The 18,905-nt window shown below is 43.0% G+C and overlaps 1 protein-coding gene across 3 annotated transcripts in view; it reads left to right on the top strand.

Moving 5' to 3' along the window:
* Positions 1-18,905, top strand: part of LOC145361838 (E3 ubiquitin-protein ligase NRDP1) — a 97,073-nt gene that overhangs the window by 69,388 nt on the left and 8,780 nt on the right. For all 3 annotated transcript variants that reach the window (XM_080217788.1, XM_080217790.1, XM_080217789.1), the window contains exons 10-23: positions 315-491; positions 2,091-2,308; positions 2,978-3,081; positions 4,927-5,096; positions 6,018-6,140; positions 11,658-11,809; positions 14,050-14,147; positions 14,237-14,357; positions 14,744-14,945; positions 16,087-16,232; positions 16,642-16,730; positions 17,331-17,454; positions 18,051-18,133; positions 18,440-18,582. In XM_080217788.1, coding sequence (XP_080073914.1) covers positions 315-491; positions 2,091-2,308; positions 2,978-3,081; positions 4,927-5,096; positions 6,018-6,140; positions 11,658-11,809; positions 14,050-14,147; positions 14,237-14,357; positions 14,744-14,945; positions 16,087-16,232; positions 16,642-16,730; positions 17,331-17,454; positions 18,051-18,133; positions 18,440-18,582 — 1,950 coding nt within the window. The remainder of the gene's footprint in view (positions 1-314; positions 492-2,090; positions 2,309-2,977; positions 3,082-4,926; positions 5,097-6,017; positions 6,141-11,657; positions 11,810-14,049; positions 14,148-14,236; positions 14,358-14,743; positions 14,946-16,086; positions 16,233-16,641; positions 16,731-17,330; positions 17,455-18,050; positions 18,134-18,439; positions 18,583-18,905) is intronic.

Here is an 18,905-nt window from a genome sequence, read left to right as displayed (position 1 = left end):
TTTTTTTTCATCTACCCCTCAACCAGATTAGAAATTATTGCACACTTTTATTAATGTCATTCATATGTTATCCTATTACTGAGTCTCTTCCTTCTTCGAAGGGCATTCAAAATTAATAGAAAACTAATAAAAAAGAATTAAATTGCCCATGTAGTTTTGCCCATGACATAGCGCTGTCAGTGTTACTGTGTTGGACCATTTGTGCACTACAGTATGTGAGCTGGAGTAAGCCCAGGGCAGGAAGTGTAGTAAGTTTATTTTTCACTCTGTTGCTTAATCAGTTTCAACATTTAATATTCTAATCATCTTTTTAGTTGAAAAATTACAGCCATGACTGTGGCAAGAAGATTAACAGAGTGCCAAAGGGGAAACAAGCAGCAAAAGAGGTGGAGAGTAAGCGACGCTCTGCTCTGAATGTCAGGCTGTTCCTGAAGGAATTCTGTGTCGATTTCTTGGAGAATTGTTACAACCGGCTCATGTATGTGGTAAAGGTATGTTTGAGATGAGAATGAGAACCATTCCTTTTTATTCTCTTGTGGGATGAGGGCAGCGCTTGCAAGACCAGCATCTGTTGCTCATCCCCATTACCTTTGAGAAGGTGGTGGTGAGCTGCCTTCTTGAACTGCTGCAGTCAATGAGGTGCAAGTGCACCCACAGTGCTGTCAGGGAGGGAATTCCTGGATTTTGATCCAGTGGTGTGAAAGAACAGCAGTAGTTCCAAGTCAGGATGCCTGGAGGGAAACTTGCAAAGTGATAGTGCTCCAGTAAGTGCTGCCTTTATCCTTTTACATGATAGTGGTTTGGGAGGTGTTGTTGAAGGTGTCCTGGCTGGTTGTTACAGTGCATCTTGAAGATATACATTGTTGCCTCTGTGTGACTGTGATGGAGGGAGTGAATGCTGAAGGTGGTGGATGGGGGGCCAATCAAGCGGGGCTGCTTTGTCCTGGATGGTGTTGAGCTTCTTGAGTGTTGTTGGAGCTGCACCCATCCAGGCAAGTGGGGTGTATTCCATCACACTCCTGACTTGTGCTTTGTAGATGGTGGACAGGCTTTGGGGAGTCAGGAGGTGAGCTACTCGCCTCTGACTTGCTCTTGTAGTCACAGTATTTATATGGCAGTGATGCCATTAAATGCCAAGCAGTGATGTTTAGATTCTCTCTTGTTGGAGATGGTCATTGCCTGGGCACTTGTGTGGCATGCATGTTACTTACCACTTGTGAGCCCAAGCCTGGATATTGTCCAGATCTTGCTGCATGTGGATATGGACTGCTTCAGTATCTGAGGAGTCGCGAATGGCATTGAACATTGTGTAGTCATCAGCAAACATCCCCACTTCTGACCTGATGGAAGGAAGGTCATTGGTGAAGTAGCTAAAGACTGTTGGGCCTAGAACACTAACCCTGAGAAACAAGATAGTGTCCTCTTTCTCCTCCTAAAAGATTTGCATATTAATAAATAGCAGTGACCTCAAAAGTTTTATTTAAACAGCAGGCATAAAGAAGCTTTGCTTCATATAATAGGGAGCTCTAGTTAATGTGTGAATCTTGCTATTAGGATTCTTTTGAAAATGTGCTACCTTGGGTCCTTCCAATTATTAATGAGACCTAAGCATTCTGGTGGCTACTCAGAACTGGGAGAGGCCTTCTTACTCTCTGGTAAAGTGCAAAGTGCCATCTTTCTTGGAGAGGTGAACTGGAGGGACTCTGATAGAGATGTCACAGATAGAAGTGACTGAAATAATGTAAACAGGAATTGGAATTGGGCATAGGTATAAGCAACGAGGGGCAAGTTTTAAAGGGGATGTATGAGGCAGTTTTTTTTACACAGAGGGTGGTGGGTGCCTGGAACTCGTTGCCGGGGGGAGGGAGTGGAAGCGGATACGGTGGTGACTTTTAAGGGACGTTTGGACAAATCCATGAATAGGATGGGAATAGAGGGATATGGTCCCCGGAAGGGTAGGGGGGTTTAGTTTAGGCAGAGGGCACCATGGTCAGTATGGGCTTGGAGGGCCGAAGGGCCTGTTCCTGTGCTGTAATTTTCTTTGTTCTTTGGATGTTTAATCTATTGGGGTATGCTCTTTGCATTCCTAGGACAACCTTATTCGTGAGAAGGCACAGCAGTTTGATGAGACCTACTACCTCTGGGCCATGTCATTCTTCATGGAGTTTAACCGGGTACACAGATTCTGTCCTGAGCTGGTGTCGGAGACAGTCAGCATTCGAGCATTTCACTTTGTGGAGCGCAATATCACCAATTACTATGAGATGATGCTGACTGATAAGGCAGCAGCCAGTTCCTGGTCAAGACGGTACCGTGGATTCATTCCAGCAGTCAAAATTGAGAGACTGTTGGGTTTATCAACCATTTCTATTAACTTGAGTGGGGGTGGAGATAAAATGTCAGACACGCTTTGCTTCTTTTAGATTCTGCCCTGTTGCATTTATCATATTTGTTTATTTTTCCTCATTCAGTTTTATCCACCTTTCTCTCACTTACTTTTCCTGTGGTATAGTCCTGGATCTTTGTTTCATTGCTACAGTGGAAACCCTGACTTTTTGTTCCATGTGTATTTTCAGTGCTGTCCTGATATTGGTTAATTCAGGACAAACTAGATTGTATCTAGGATGTCCTTGGGCCCCTTGCCCAATTCTGCATGTGCACTCACTCAACCTCTGGGGCAGCTTTGACAAATTATTTTTACCTGTGTCTCTGTGACTGTATCATCACCTGCCATTCCATTCCTTCTGGAATACAGCTTTAAACACACAGCAAGCTCTAGTTTCTCGTGTGAGTTATGTAATGGGAAATTTTGCCTAACTTGTTAGTGCCAAAGTGCAATTACTCCGAAGCTTTCTACAGTCTGAGGGTGAAATTGGTGAAACATTTGTCTTCACTAACTTTGTGTCACGCTGTACTCTGCTTCATCCCATATGTGACCAAAAAAAAACTTGTACTTAAGTTAAAACTCTTCTTTCAGAATGCACCTAGCACTGAAAGCTTACCAAGAACTACTCAATACAATCAACGAAATGGACCACTCCAAAGATGGAAATCTGCGTGAGAGTGCCAGAGTTATCAAATGTAGGATTTTGTTTTTTAAAGATGCTATAAAGTTCCACTTTGCAATGTGTTTGACCTGAGAAGCCCGCTCTGCCTTCAAGCTGTTACTTCTGCTTTGTTATGGTTCCTTGGATTGTCTCTGGTACCTCATGCCTTTTATTCATGTGTGAAAGAGTTTATAGCAACATGGTTTCAACAGGAGTTTTCTCCCCACACCATGACCTTATTCCACTGAAAAACTCTTCCATCTCAGTAATCACACAGGAATCAAGATACATGGCACTCGTTTTAGTTTTAACTATGACTGTATGTATTGTAATAAAGCATCCTCAACTTGAAGGACTCACAACTGAAACAGGATGCCGAAAGCCTTTGTGGCAGGACATTAGCATTTTGTGATATTATTCACAAGCTACATTGGGACAACATTTATAACCTGGGTACCTGCCTTTAGGGAACTATCCAGTGATTTCTGCTGGCAACTGTGAACACTGGGTGAGCACAGGGTTTAGCTGTAAAGACCTCCATGAAGGCACTCAGTCAAGGACCACATTTCCAAGCAGTGAATTGAAGGAGCTCCCACAAATCCACGACAAAGTGCTGACGGAGCCATATCAGGCTGGGAATACAAGCAGACTAACAGCAGGACAAGGACCAGGGCTGTTAACTAATGCAGACTCCAAAACCAGGTAGAGCCCAGGAATGGAAGCATGCATGTGTGATTACTGAGATGGAAGAGTTTTTCAGTGGAATAAGGTCATGGTGTGGGGAGAAAATTCCTGTTGAAACCATGTTGCTATAAACTCTTTGAGAGAATAGCCATGCAGCTTTTTTGTATAATATTCATTCTATTCGGTAGAGATTCAGTGCAATTTCTTTTGTTCTACTGCGCTGCAAGGTAGTCCTAGTGTGTCATCACGGAGATGCAGATTATGAGCCTCTTGCGCCTGCTCTGCCATTCAATAAGATCACGGCTGATCTTTTTGTGGACTCAGCTCCACTTACGCACCCGCTCACCATAACCCTTAATTCCTTTACTGTTCAAAAATCTCTCTCCTTGCCTTAAAATCATTCAATGAGGGAGCCTCAACTGGGCAGGGAATTCCACAGATTCACAACCCTTTGTGTGAAAAAGTTCCTCCTCAACTCAGTCCTAAATCTGCTTACCATAAGACATGCACCATTTTGCAGCAAAGCAATCCAACTGCTGGCAGTCTGTTACACACACAGACACCAGCGTGTACCCTTTGAGCCACTCCAACAACTAGATCAGGACAGATGCTGCAACGTGATCCATATAACACCCTGGGCTAGGTTCGTACATGAATAAAAGGCACGAGGTGCCAGAGACTTTTTATTTTCTCTCCCCTTTATTCCTGTGCTGAGCCGCTTACCTCAGCTGTGCCACTATTGGGAAGTTCCACACAGTGCTGGACAATTCCTGACAAGGAATGATGTATGCTTTTAACAGCTATATTGATGGTGCTGTGGTACGAGGTCACCTAGTATAAGGAGAATGGTCATCGAGAGGGCATCTTGGCCTCTTCAGGATCATTTCCCCAACAGCAGGGAAGATGTTGATCCTTTTTAATTTGTAAAGAGGAGTTTCCCCTCCCCACCCTTTCCCATTTAAACAAACAAGTCAGTGTTGTTTTCAAGATAATGCCTAAGACAAGGGACTTTAGTTCCATACAGAGACTAGAGAAAGTGTTCACCCTGTAGCAGAGAGGGTTAAGAGAAAATGGTTGAAATAATTTACATAAAGGGATAACATAGTTAATAGCTCATATATCAAAGGACATGGGGTTCATTTTAAAATGTGCATATCCAATTGGCTGACGATTTTACATTTTGTTCAATTTCCAGGTAATATCTTCTATATTATGGAATTCCGGGAGTTATTCTTAACGTTATTCCGAAAATATGACGCAACCAAGCAACCCAAATCCTTCCTGAAGGACCTCATTGAAACTACCCATCTGTTCATCCGGATGATCGAGAAATTCTGTAAAGGCAAAAATAATCTTTTTGTGCAGGTAATGGTTGTGTTTGACTTACACGCTGAGCTTTACTTTTTAAATCACTTCCATACTTGTCCAGAGTTAATGGTCGTTGCTTTCAGGGCAAATTTCTGGAGGAACAAAAATGTGCTTTTGGGCCTCATTGATTCTTCCTCCAGATGTTGCTATAGCTGCGTTTGTAAGATCACTGAAAATCAGGATGAAATCAGAAACAGTAACTTTCATTTTCATAGCAGCTTCAGCATAGTAAACCCACCCCAAGGCACTTCACAGGAGTGTTATCAGACAACACACTGACACCGAATCACATGAGATATTAGGAATGAGTGACCAAAAGCTTGGTCAAAGGGACAGGTTTTAAATGCCTTAAAGGAAAGATGAAGAAGTTTGAGGAGAGAATTCTAAAGCTTGGGGCCCAGGTATCTTGGCTAAAATCAAGTGTAGTATTGACATGCTGTGCTTGGTTGAAGTCATTATGTTACATTTTAGCTTCATTTGAAGCAATTTTTAAAAGCGGCATCTCGGCTTTTTGACTAAGATGCAAATGAGATCAAGCCTTGGAGGAGGAGCTATGCCTACTCCAATCAGCCTGGATCATGTAGATCAAGCCCAAGACAGGAGGTGAGAGCCCTGTCTTGTCAGCTTGGATCTGGAATGTCTCAACTTGTTGAGACTCTGAATTGGACTTGATTTGATTGAATTGGATTAAAGACAAAAAAAAATTTTTAAAACGGCAAGGCTGCCAATGGTGGAGCGATGGAAATCAGGAGATGCACAAGAAGCCAGAATTTAAAGAGAGCAGAGATTTAGGAGGGTTGCTGGGAGTGGAGGAATGGTGAGAGGCAAAGGACGGGTTCAAAATGCAAGACTTGGTGTCTGGTGCTAGTTTGTTGCTCCTATTGCTGCTGTTTGATTATTCCCTGTTTGCTGAAACAGAAAAAGAAACCCAAAAGGAAGAAGCCAAAAGCAAAACCACTTGCTTCTACTTCAGAAAAGTCCCAAGAAGAACTTGAGGAAATGTGGAAACTGACTTTGGAGCAGCTTGACAAGTGTGCAGAGGTATGAGATCCCCCTTTGAGTAGCCCATTGTAATAATTAGTGCTGCTGAAGAACAGACAAATCTATTTGTTGAGCACTCTAGCCAAGAGTTGGAATGCTCCTTCACTGACAGAATTTTCTTTCCTGAAGGGTCTAACACGTACTGGAGTATGGTTTCACAGACATTGGCTGTCCTCCATACCAAACCTAAATAGCCCTTCTTCACTTATGAGTAGATGGTAAATGTCAGTAGAATATTTACCCAAAGAGGAAGGCATATCAATCAAGTTGGATTGCGACCTTGCCTAGTATCTGTGCAATACTTACAGCAATGATCAGTGCCCGGGGATCAGCGGCAGGATCCTCGTTGTCGTAATCTGTGATCAACCAACTCAATACAACCCAAAACTAAGCCTGGTCTTTGGGGGATTAACGTCTCAGAATGAGGGGACATTTATATAAGACGAAATAGATGAACAAAGAACAACCCAGCACGGGAAACAGGCCCTTCGGCCCAACAAGCCTGCGCCGCCGCATCACCCTACACCTATTCTACCCTGCGTATCTACAAATAGAACCCCTGACTTAGCCAGATTCAGGGGAGAATAGTGTCAATCTGGTAAAACCAATCAGCCTAAGAGCACATCTTTGGGGTGTGGGAGGAAACCGGAGCGCCCGGAGGAAACCCACGCAACCACAGGGAGAATGCACAAACTCCCACAGACACAGGCCCAAATCCATGTATCTGCACAGCTAGCAGTGCTAGTCACCGAGCTGTTGCGGCGCCCGTCTACCGGTCCAGGATCAAGCACACACACCGACACGAAGTACTAGGCCACTCCCGGAACCTCCAGGAGCAGCCCACGCACAACCCACCGTGTGCATGCCCCTCGTTTGACAACGAGGTGGACCTCCACCTGCGGAGTGAAAAGACAAAAACGTTAATCACAAGCCTGCCTTTCCGGTGTCTCCCGAGGTTCTAACCCTTATTCAATAACCCCTACCATAACCCTCCATCCTCGTTTCACTCATGTGTCTATCTAACTGAACCTTAAACGAGTCCAACGTTCCCACCTCCACCACCCCACTCGGTAGCGCGTTCCATACCCCCACTACTCTCTGCGTAAAGAACCTTCCTCTCATATCCAAATTATACCTCTCCCCCTTCACCCTTAAATCATGTCCTCTTGTATTCGTAACCAATCTAGGGAGCAGTCTCTCACTATTGACCCTGTCTATTCCCTTCAGTATCTTATATACCTCTATCATGTCACCCCTCAATCTCTGTCTTTCCAAAGAGAACAGTCCCAGTTTCTCCAACCTTTCCTCGTAACCCAACCCAATGAAGGAAAAACTTTGCTTTCATATAAAGTGTCTTTCACTATCATACAATCTCCCAAAGCACTTCACATCAAATGAAGTAAGTTTGAAGTATAGTCATTGTTGCAGTGCAGGAAAGACAGTTAGTTCATAGCAAGGTCCCACAAACAAGAAAGCAATAAGCAACCAGATAATTTGTATAGTGATGTTGGTTGACGGATAAACGGTGGTCACAGGTTACTGGAAAAAATCCTTGCTTTTGTTTTTGAACCAGTGTGTTGGGAGCTTTTATATCTGCCTGAGAGACAGGACAGGACTTTGGCTTAATATCTCATCAAAAAGACCACCTCAGAGTGCAGCACCCTCTAAGTGCTGACCTGGTTATACGCTCAAATCTTTGGTCTGAGGCTTGAACTTTGACTCATGTGGGAGTATGGCCTAGTGCTATTATCGTTAAACTATTAATCTAGAAACTCAACTAAATGTTCTGGGGACCCAGGTTTGAATCCCACCACGGCAGATGGTGGAATCTGAACTCAATAAAAAATATCTGGAATTAAGAATCTGCTGATGACCCATTGTCGATTGTTGGCAAAACCCATCTGGTTCACTAATGTCCTGTAGGGAAGGAAATTTGGCCTACATGTGACTCCAGAGCCACAGCTCTGGAGCTGTGCTTGACTCTGAACAGACCTTCGAAGGCAGCTAGGGATGGGCAATAAATACTGGCCAGCTAGCGATGCCCACAAATAAATAAAAAAAAGACTGATTAGCCACAGCAGAATTCTGGAGAGCAGGAGAAACCATTTTTGTACAGAAGGTTATGAGACTGCTGTGCAATACCTCAGGTAACAATTGAATCAGAATCCATGTTAACATTTAAGAATAAGTTAGACAGGTGGTTGAAGGAAGTGGGGAGTTAAAGGAATATGTGAATTGCTTGATTGGGCTGTGTGTCAAAGTGAATTGCCAGCATGAACCTATGCCACATCACTAGATGGTATTGTGCCTTGGTACTCCACTTTTTAAAAAAGGCAAATGCATTTCCCACAAGCACGCACATGAGCGCTTGCTATCTAAACTCTCTGCATTCTGTTGCAAAAATCTGATTCATAATTCATGTGTTATAGAATATAACTTCTTGATTTAGGAATTAAAGTTACAACTGGTAATAACTAGGGCCATCTGATTTGAAAAACTGATGAGGAATCCTGAAGTAGATGCAATTCAAAGAAGCCTAAAGTTAATTATAGTTAAAAGTTAAACTGTGTTTTATCTTCAAGGTCAGAGTTAGAAGTATTAACATTCAACAATAGATGACTAATTTCTCGACCTCCTCGTAGAGCTGGGGCGTCTATAGTTATCTGCAGAAAAGAAGCTCAAAGCTAGAAATTCTGGGAAAGATGGTTATAAAACTCCAGTGGAGATAGAAATTATTCATAAGGGTTACATAACCAAAGACTCACATTTAAGGTAAAGTAATATGTTTGAACCATCACAAAGTATGTCACGTTGCCAGTGATAGTGAGTCAGGGTGGAGCCTCGGTTAGAAGGTTATTGTGTTTAATTTATCTGTGTTTTCTGACAGAAGCAGGCAGTTCAGTATGGGAACAGGTAGGAGCAGTTGTAGAATTGTTCTTCAGTAGTCTGCAGCTCAGAGTTGGGAGAGCCAAAGAAAATAAATATTTACTAATTAGGCCTGCACTTCAAGAAGAGAAAATATGAACTTCATTGTTCACTGTATGGAATGGAATGTGGCTGGGGTTCTATCTCAGTTTGGATTGAGAAAATTGCAGCTGGGAGATTTGCTGCAAGAATGGTACTGTGGCCCTCATTTAACCTTGTGGCAGAAAACAGCCAGCAGAGTTAGCTTGGAAAGTTACGGATCTGCCAACAGTTTGAGCAAGGAGCTGAGATATTCACAGTTGTGGGGTCTGTTAAAAGGTTGATGATTAGAACGCCGAACAGAATAGCACAGTACAGGCCCTTGGGCCCTCAATGTTGTGCCGAGCTATGTCCGAACCCAAGATCAAGCTATCCCACTCCCTATCATTCCGGTGTGCTCCATGTGCCTATCCAATAACCGCTTGAAAGTTCCTGAAGTGTTCAACTCCACTATCACAGCAGGCAGTGCATTCCACACCTCAACCACTCTCTGAGTAAAGAATCTACCTCGGACATCCCTCCTATATCTCCCACTGTGAACCTAATAGTTATGCCCCCGAGTAACAGCTACATCCACCTGAGGAAATAGTCTGCACATCCACTCTATCTATCCCTCTCATCTTATAACTTCTATTAAGTCACCTTTCATCCTCCTCCATTCTAAAGAGAAAAGCCCCAACTCCCTCAACCTTTCCTCATAAGACCTACCCTCCAAGCCAGGCAGCATCCTGGTAAATCTCCTCTGCACTCTCTCCAATGCTTCCACATCCTTATTATAGTGAGGCAACCAGAACTGAACACAATATTCCAAACGTGGTCTCACCAAGGTCCTGTATAGTTACAGCAAAACCCCACGACTCTTAAACACAAACCCCCATTTGATAAATGCTAACACACTGTAAGCCTTCTTCACGGCTCTATCCACCTGAGTGGCAACCTTCAGAGATCTGTGGATGTGAATCCCAAGATATCTCTGTTCCTCCACATTCCTCAGAACCCTGCTGTTGACCCTGTAATCCGCATTCAAGTTTGTCCTACCAAAATGAATCACTTCACACTCATCAGGGTTAAACTCCATCTGTCACTTTTCGGTCCAGCTCTGCATCCTATCAATGTCTCTTTGCAGCCTACAAGAGCCCTCCACCTCATCCACTACTCCACCAATCTTGGTGTCATCAGCAAATTTACTAACCCACCCTTCAGCCCCCACTTCCAAGTTGTTGATAAAAATCACAAAAAGCGGAGGACCCAGCACTGACCCCTGTGGTACTGCTGGTAACTGGCCTCCAGTCTGAAAATTTTCCCTCCATCACCACCCTCTGTCTTCTATGAGATAGCCAGTTACTTATCCAATTGGCCAAATTTCCTTCTATCCCACACCTCCTTACTTTCTTCATGAGCCTACCTTGGGGAACCTTATCAGATGCTTTACTAAAATCCATGTGTATGACATCAACTGCTCTACCTTCATCTACATACTTAGTTACCTCCTCAAAGAATTCAAACAAATTTGTGAGGCAAGACTAACCCCTCACAAATCCATGCTGACTATCCTGGCTTAAGCTGCATCTTTCCAAATGGTCATAAATCCTATCCCTCAGGACCTTTTCCATTAACTTAGCGACCACCGAAGTAAGACTAAGTGACCTATAATTACCAGGGTCGTTCCTATTTCCTTTCTTGAAGAGAGGAACCACATTCGCCACTCTCCAGTCCTCTGGCACAATCCCCATGGACAGTGAGGACCCAAAGATCAAAGCCAAAGGCTCTGTAATCTCATTCCTTGCCTCCCAAGGTATCCGAGGGTGTATCCCATCTGGTCCAAGGGACTTATCAACCCTCAGGTTTTTCAAAATTGCTAATACATCTTTCTTCCAAACATCTACCTCCTCCATCCTACAGCCTGTATCACACACTCATCATCAAAAACGTGGCCGCTCTCCTTAGTGAGCACTGAAGAAAAGTATTCATTCAGCGCCTCACCTATCTCTGTATGACCAAAAAAACTAATGTAAGGACCCCCATAGAATCTTACCTTGGAGTATAGCTGGAACACGTTGGAGAATTAAAGTGAATCCTAGAAGGCTGTGGCATGCCTTTTGGGTTGGTTCCAGGAAAAGTGAATGAACCTTCAAAATTTTGTAAGATGTGAGAATTCTTGGGGGTGGGGGGAGTAAAAAATAAAACTGAATTCATAATGTACGTAGTTGTAAATTATAGCGTTAATTTAGTAGTGCTTACTTTGTTTAATTCTTTTTGGTTATATAATAAAGTTTGTTTTAGTTTCAAAATCTTGTAGTGTGGTTCTGTCAGTTAATTGCTGGGTGTTCTGATTTCTTCATTAAACTTTAACAGTTCCCAACAGGATTGTAAGAAGCCTAAAATAGTCCTTGGTAAACTTGCAGAACAAAGGCTTTGAGCTATTCTTAAGCACCATTCCTTTTAAATAGGGAAGACATCCTCTTGCCCTCCTGAGCATTCTCCTCAGTTCGCACCCAGTGCAGAGTGCCACTGATTTCCTGAGCTGATGATGTGAATGTGTTTGTTTTCCAGGGCCAAGAACCTCTTCCTGATGATGTTGTTCCATTTGATGCAGCTTTGGAAATCCCTGTGGAGGAGCAGCGTGCTGAAGCAATGATTCGTATTCAGGACGCACTCCTGGCAGGCAAAGCTGCCGAGGCCCTTGTGCTTCTCCGAGCTGCACGGTAACCATTTGTTTGGAGCTTTGAAGTATGAACAAAATGATGAAACAGCATACTTTGTTAACAAATTACACTCAATTGGTAGTTTTGGCCTGCCTCTTCCCTCTTGCTTTTTGTTTTGGGGTATTTTGGTATGATTTGTGTTGTTATCTGACTTGCCATTCCAGCCAAGAGGGTAGACCCAGAACCCGGTTCCAAACTACAGCAGCAGTTTGTATTGGAGGGTGGGGAGAGTCTACAGAAGGATCTAGATAGGCTGGGCGAATGGGCCAGGAAATGGCAAATGGAATTTAATGTTGGCAAGTGCGAGGTGGTCCACTTTGGTAGGAATAATGGTAGGAAGGACTATTACTTACGTGGAGAAAAACTGCAGCAGGCGACGGTGCAGAGGGACCTCGGGGTCCTTGTGCATGAGTCGCAAAAACCCAGCCTACAGGTGCAGCAGGTGATCAGGAAGGCGAATGGGATGCTGGCCTTCATCGTGAGGGGGATTGAATATAAAAGTAGGGAGGTCTTGTTGCGGCTGTATAGGGCATTGGTGAGGCCGCAGCTGGAGTACTGTGTGCAGTTTTGGGCGCCGTACTTACGCAAGGATATTTTGGCCTTGGAGGGAGTGCAGAGGAGGTTTACTAGGCTGATGCCGGAGCTGAGGGGGTTGAGCTATGAGGAGAGGCTGAATAAACTAGGCTTGTACTCGTTAGAGTTTAGAAGAATGAGGGGAGATCTCATTGAGACGTATAAGATGATGAATGGGATGGATAGGATAGAGGTGGAGAGACTCTTCCCGCTCAGAAAGGATAGTAGGACTAGGGGGCACAGCCTCAAGATAAAGGGGGGGCGGTTTAGAACAGAGTTGAGGAGGAACTTCTTCACTCAAAGGGTGGTGAATCTCTGGAATTCTCTGCCCGTTGAAGTGGTGGAGGCTGCCTCGCTAAATATTTTTAAGACGCGGGTTGATGGGTTTTTGATGAGAGAGGGGATTAAGGGTTATGGGGAGAGGGCGAGAATGTGGAACTGAGCCACGACAGATCAGCCATGATCTTATTGAATGGCGGGGCAGGCTCGAAGGGCTAGTTGGCCTACTCCTGCTCCTATTTCTTATGTTCTTATGAAACATCCCAAGATGCTTAACAGGAGCATAAATCAGACAAAACGTGACACCAAACCAGAATGATATTCCATCTGGTGACAAAAGCTTGGCCAAGAAATGTTGTGGAGGATCATAAAGGAGGAGAGGGAGGATTTGGGGAGGATGTTCCAGAACTCGGGGGCTTAGGCAGTTGAAGATATGGCCGCCGATAGTGGAGTGTCAGAGGTGGGGTTTGCGTGTGGACAGAGAATGCAAACATCTTTAGGGGAGGGTTGTAGGACTGGAGGAGATTGGAGAAAGAGAGGGGGGACGATTTGAAAACAAGAATTGAGAATTTTAATGAATCATTGGTGGTCCAAGAACCAATGTAGGTCAGTGAGCACAGGAGTGACTCAGAAGGACATGTCTGTCCTCTGTGACTGTCCTCTCTTTTTCCTCTCTCTCACCTCGTGCCACTTCCTGAGAGTTGCTGTGAGCTACTGCAGCCTTTTGTTCAGTCAGTAACTAATCAGAGCTGCACTCTAACCTGGGTTTGACCTTGTCTCTTGACTCCTATCATCTAAATGAGCAGGAGTGGCTTGTATTGCAATATAATTTGTGCTTTCTGAACTAACCATAAAATTGTAACATAGCTTTTATAGCCTATCTGATAACGTTGTTTCCGGGAAATCCATCAGACTGTCAGTTGAGGTTTGACTGTCATGGGGAATTTTCCTGTTGTTTTGTTCACTGGAACCAATTTGAGAGATGTATGTAAACACACAATTTAAATGTGTTATCAATGTCCAGCTTCTCTCATTCCCATTGGTTAAATAGTGCTATAAATTAATGAAGTGTACATTGAAAAGGCTTGTAATAAGATCAGTATTTCATTCTGGCACTGACTACAGGTCATGATCTATTCTGTCACTCCTGAGTTTGTGTAAATTGGATTTAAAATGTTGATTTGAGAGAAGAAGAGGGAAATGCAATGGATTAGCTGTCCTTTCCCTTACAGGTCTGGCTTTGAATCCAGTTGGTTGACTGTTAGTGACATGTGTAAAATGAGTTGGAGCAGCCTGAATCCAGTTCAAAATTGCCCAAATTCCTCACTATGGAAATCTGGATGAAATAAAATGAGTGTTGTCCATCTAATGTATGCCTTCCCCCGCAGGGAAGTGTGGCCTGAAGGTGATGTTTTTGGTTCTTCTGACTTGCGGCTTGAGGATGAGTCCCAGTTGCTGAGACAAGTGCTGTTTGCAAAGTTACTGAGTAAGTATTTTAGTAGCTGTTATTGTGGTGTTTACAGTTTTGGAAATTGTTTGGAAGCCCCCTCAAAATGTGCTCTCTGCATCCCCCAGGGCAGCCTGCTGTAGACGGCGAAGAAATGGATGAATTCCGCGATGAAGAGATAGAAGAGGAGGAAGCTGAATCAGTGAGAGTTCGAGAAAGTGAATTTAACTTCCTGGATTATCTCAAGAGGTAAAACATTTCAAAAATACTTGTGTTTTTTAACAGTAGGTTTATTCTTTGTCCTGTTGTGGTTAAATCTGCGTTTGTGCAATCCTTTAAAACCTCTGCAATGGGGCTTTAAACTCTTCAGTAGAATTTTTAAAAAACTTGGGGATGGTGCATTGAATTAGCATAAACTCTCATTTCACTTCTGAAGCAAAGGTTTGAACCCAGGCTACACTCTGCCTGCTAGCTGTAGCAGTTCCAACTGAAATAAAACTTTGACAGTCTCGTGGCAAGTCCTGAAGAGCAGGAATTTGTGGTACTAAACCTATAGACTGCCTTTAAATTGACCATCCCAGTTGGGCAGTAAACCCTGTATGCAATACTGTCTCTCTCCCTCTCTCTATCTTTAGGTTTGCTAATGCTGGTGTTGTGAAACCATATATTCTCCTGCTGAAGGACTACCGACAGAACAGTGTTCATACCAACCACTGTATTGTAAAGATGCTGCATCGAATAGCATATAATTTGAAAATGGATGCTCTCCTTTATCAGATGTCAGTATTCCACTTATTCAATCACATTCTGGAGGATCCAGCAGCCAGCTCCTACCAAGTAGGTTGAGTTCTCATAATAATATGTTACATGCTGGTTGGTGCTTTGCCGGAAGTCTTACTGTTATGTGTCATGGTGTTGTAGCCTTTAGGACCACTGTCTGTTCACTCGTCATCACCTGTGCTCTGACCTACAACTGAGAGGTTGGTTTGAAATTTGAGCTTCAAGGAAAAATGTTACTGAATGATACACAATGTATTAAGCTGCTAACTGATCAAGCTTTCCTAACACTATTCAGAGTATTTCACTTTTAGTTCTGAGTGCTGTCTGTAATAGATTATCTATTAAAATGGGACAATTTGCCTTGAATTTAGATGTTCTTAGGATAAATAGTCCTAAGTTAATTTCACTATATGTTGCCTTTTTAACTGATTTTACATACTAATATCCCAAGACATTTGGTTGCCAAAAGTTCCATTAAAATTCTCCACGCTCTCTTGGGTTTGTGAGCCTCGTCAGTGAGTGTTTCAGGGGGATGTTCCATCAAAGCCTGATCCTCCTCCTGGTCTGACATTCACAAATCAAGAATTTCCGAGTTTAAAATTCATTCTCATTCATCTCATTTGATGTGAGCCTTGCTGACTAGGCTAAATTGGTTGTCCATCCTCAATTGCCCTTGAGAAGGTGATGGTGAGCTGCCTTCATGAACAAGGAGGTACAGTCTACAGTAGACCTACAGTGCTTGCTGCTGTGGTTTGCAGGGTTATTTCAGAGGGAAGTTAAATGCCAACCACATTGCTGTGGATCTGGAGTCACATAGAGGCCAGACTGAATAGAGATGTCAAATTTCTTCCTCTGAAGGACCTTACAATCCAGTAGTTTCATGGTCACCATTACTGAGGCTAACTTTTGATTTATTCATTGACTGAATTTAAGGCTGTGGTGGGATTTGAAACCTGTCCCCAGAGCAGTAGGCCAGGTTCTGGATTATTGTCGAGTAACATTACCAGTATGCTACATCCCTCAGTAACTTGAAAGTGCTTGGGGTCAACATCCTCCCTCTGGATGAAGAAGGTCCCCCACTAGTTACTTTCCAGGCTAAGTCCAGAGGTTTGGTCTGGAAGCTACCTGACTCTTGTCAATCACAGCAAGAAAATCTGCTTTCAGCAGGTCATTTCTATTCTGTTTCTTTTCCCAACAGGAGCTGGTGAAGTTCTGTAGATATGTCCTGAGCAGATTCTTTACTTTAGCTGCTGAGAACAGCAAGGCTTATGTGGAACTACTGTTCTGGAAGAATATTGCAACCATTCGAGAAATGACTGAGGGTTACAGAAGGGATGATCAAAGGCAAGTGTATTGAGTATGAGAGCTTAGGAGATGTTGGTCTGCTGTGCTGGTGCTGCATACTACTACTCCTCCTCCCCACCGCGCGAGTTAAAACAATCCCTTCATCAGATGGTCAAGATGTAAAGATTAGTGTTACTGAAATACTGGCAATAACTGGCAGTCTTTATGTTTAGATGGACTGTCTCATCTGTATTGTGGCCTGTGTGGAGTTGAAACGATCGATTGTTACTCGATTATTTGATCGCCAAAGTGGATTTAGCCACTGGGGTTTTGTGCTGACCACATGAATAGTGCATTCTTTCTGTTAGGAGTGGAAGAAGCTGGGACTATGGAACGGCTCACAGCAGGCACAGACACAAGTCCACTTTCATTTGCACTTGTGATAATGAATGGTTTTGACTTTTTGCAGTGGAGAAAGCAAGAAGGCTCCAACCTGGACATCGGAGGAAGAGGAGGAACTTGAAATGCTGTATCTAAGATTCAAAGAGGAACAAGGAGGTGTGTGTTCTATTTGGTTTATTTCTGAATATATCCTATATCGAGTCTGCATCCAACTTTTCTCCCCAACAGTTTCACTTCAATTCCATTTCATAGATCTTTGCAGCTTAGGGAGAGGCCATTTGGCCCATTATACCTGTACCAGCTCTTTGAAAGAGTATCCAATTAGTCACATTTCTTTGCTCTTTCCCCGTCATCTTACAGTTTTTTCCCCACCAGTCAGTTAATGTTCCCATTGGATCAAGAGTCTGAGGGACACAGATTTAAGATAACTGGTAAAGTAAGCAATGGAGATGCAAGGAAAATTCTTTGCACGCAGTTAGTGGTTAGGATCTGGAATGTACTGCCCAAGAGTGTGATGGAAGCAGGGGCAATCGAAGCTTTCAGAAGGAGATGGTCAAATTTTCAGGGCTGCGGGGAAAGACATCTTCAGAGGAGCAGCAATTTCTGTGCTGTAATCATTACATAATTCAAAGTGAATTTTATAATCCAGACTTCTCATGTACACACACGTTGAATTGCTTCACAGGGAATTTTATATCCTGATGATTACACATTTGGAAAGTAAAATATGTGGCATTGTGATCTTTCATTTTACAGATAAAGATGTCATTGACCATATCATGGAACACATTAAAAATGACTTGAGGACCAGGAAGCAGATTGCTGCCAAACTTGTTCAGATGAATCTGGTGGACAGTGTAAGAGAGTTGAAACGTGTCAAGTAAGTGTTTGTGCTCTTGCTTGGCTACTAAGGGATAGACAGTGAAATCTAGATAGTCAAGACTTAAATGTGACACCAAGGACCACAGTTGAGAAACTGGTTAGTTCAAGAGAACAGTCATTTCTCTGGACTTGCTTCTTATTCCTTTCAGTATGAAGCTTAATTGTTCAGTCGACGATGGTATACAGTTCATTGGAACCACCACGGTGAAGCAGCAATGTGAGTTGGAGCCGTAGTTATTCACATACAGGGTTCATTGTCAAACTTGAGATGTAGATGGGCAAATAGAAGAAACATTTGGGGATAGGTTCTTCCAAGCTATTCTTGATTGCAGAATAACAGCTAATTTTGAAGTAGAATTGGTGGAAGAAAGGGAGCATGTGGTTTGAGGGCAAAGGTGGTGTAGATCTTAAAGAAGTTGAGGAGGAGATAAAGAATGTATTCCTTTCCCCTTCTTTCTTAATCAGTTTCTTACACTATCCCTCCAGGGTTTTATCATGGGTAAAGCCTTCAGAACTGAGATGTTGGAGATTTTTGGCCACCTTGTAATTCACTTTGAAATTCACTTTGTAACATCTTGTTTTTGCTGTTTTAAGGAAGGGAATTAAGATTGTGCTTTGGAGAGAGGAGCAGGAGGTGGAGCTTGAGACATTGTTTATGAAGTTCAGAGGGTCAGATGGTAAGTTGGAATTAATTTGCTTCTGTTATTTTTGAAAAAGCTCTGAGACCACAAAATGGTCTCATGCTTTCCCTGGCACAGAACCAATTGTTCAGGCTTTTCCAGCACAAGCTGAAACTTACAAACTCCATGTAAAACAGGTCAAACCTTCATGACTTAGTTACTGTCTTGACCAGTCAAAGCTCTTTAAAACGACTACTTCAGTATCTGGATTTTGAATGAAAACTCAATGAATTGTCCGTAAACTCTAGAGCATTGTAATCTGGGCGAGAAAGGGCAAAATGAAATGTATCTGTGTATCTGCAGACATCCTTGGTAATATCATGAAACACATAACCGTCAAGCGATCCAGAGCCAGGATTATTGAGAAGCTGATAAGTATGGGCCTTGTTTCTGATAGAAAGGAACTCTACAAGAAGCGAAGGAAACTAACAAAAGCAACAAATCAGGTATTCTTGTGTTTCCCAAAGTTTCTGAAGTTTTTGTGGTTGTATTATAGTGGGAATTGGACATGCTATTTACATATAAAATATAGTGAAATGAAATGTGATCTGATTCCGTGTCACCTGAAAGTGACCCTTAATAATGGCAGTGTGTGGTGTGTGAATGTCTGTATCCCCCAATTCCTCAACAGGCCAGTAGATAACAAGCTACTAAGAGGTATGACTAAGTTCAGTTAAGGTTGACAATGAGCACACTGATCTGTCTGGCTAAAGAGAAATTTTGCTCATTTTCTGAAAAGCAGCGAAGGCGTATGAGGCACTAATCCTGA

Source organism: Carcharhinus amblyrhynchos, chromosome X (assembly GCF_965287045.1).
Source record: "Carcharhinus amblyrhynchos chromosome X, sCarAmb.v2.hapA, whole genome shotgun sequence".
NCBI classification, from domain to species: Eukaryota; Metazoa; Chordata; class Chondrichthyes; order Carcharhiniformes; family Carcharhinidae; genus Carcharhinus; species Carcharhinus amblyrhynchos.
This window is presented reverse-complemented; position numbering and strand designations above follow the sequence as displayed.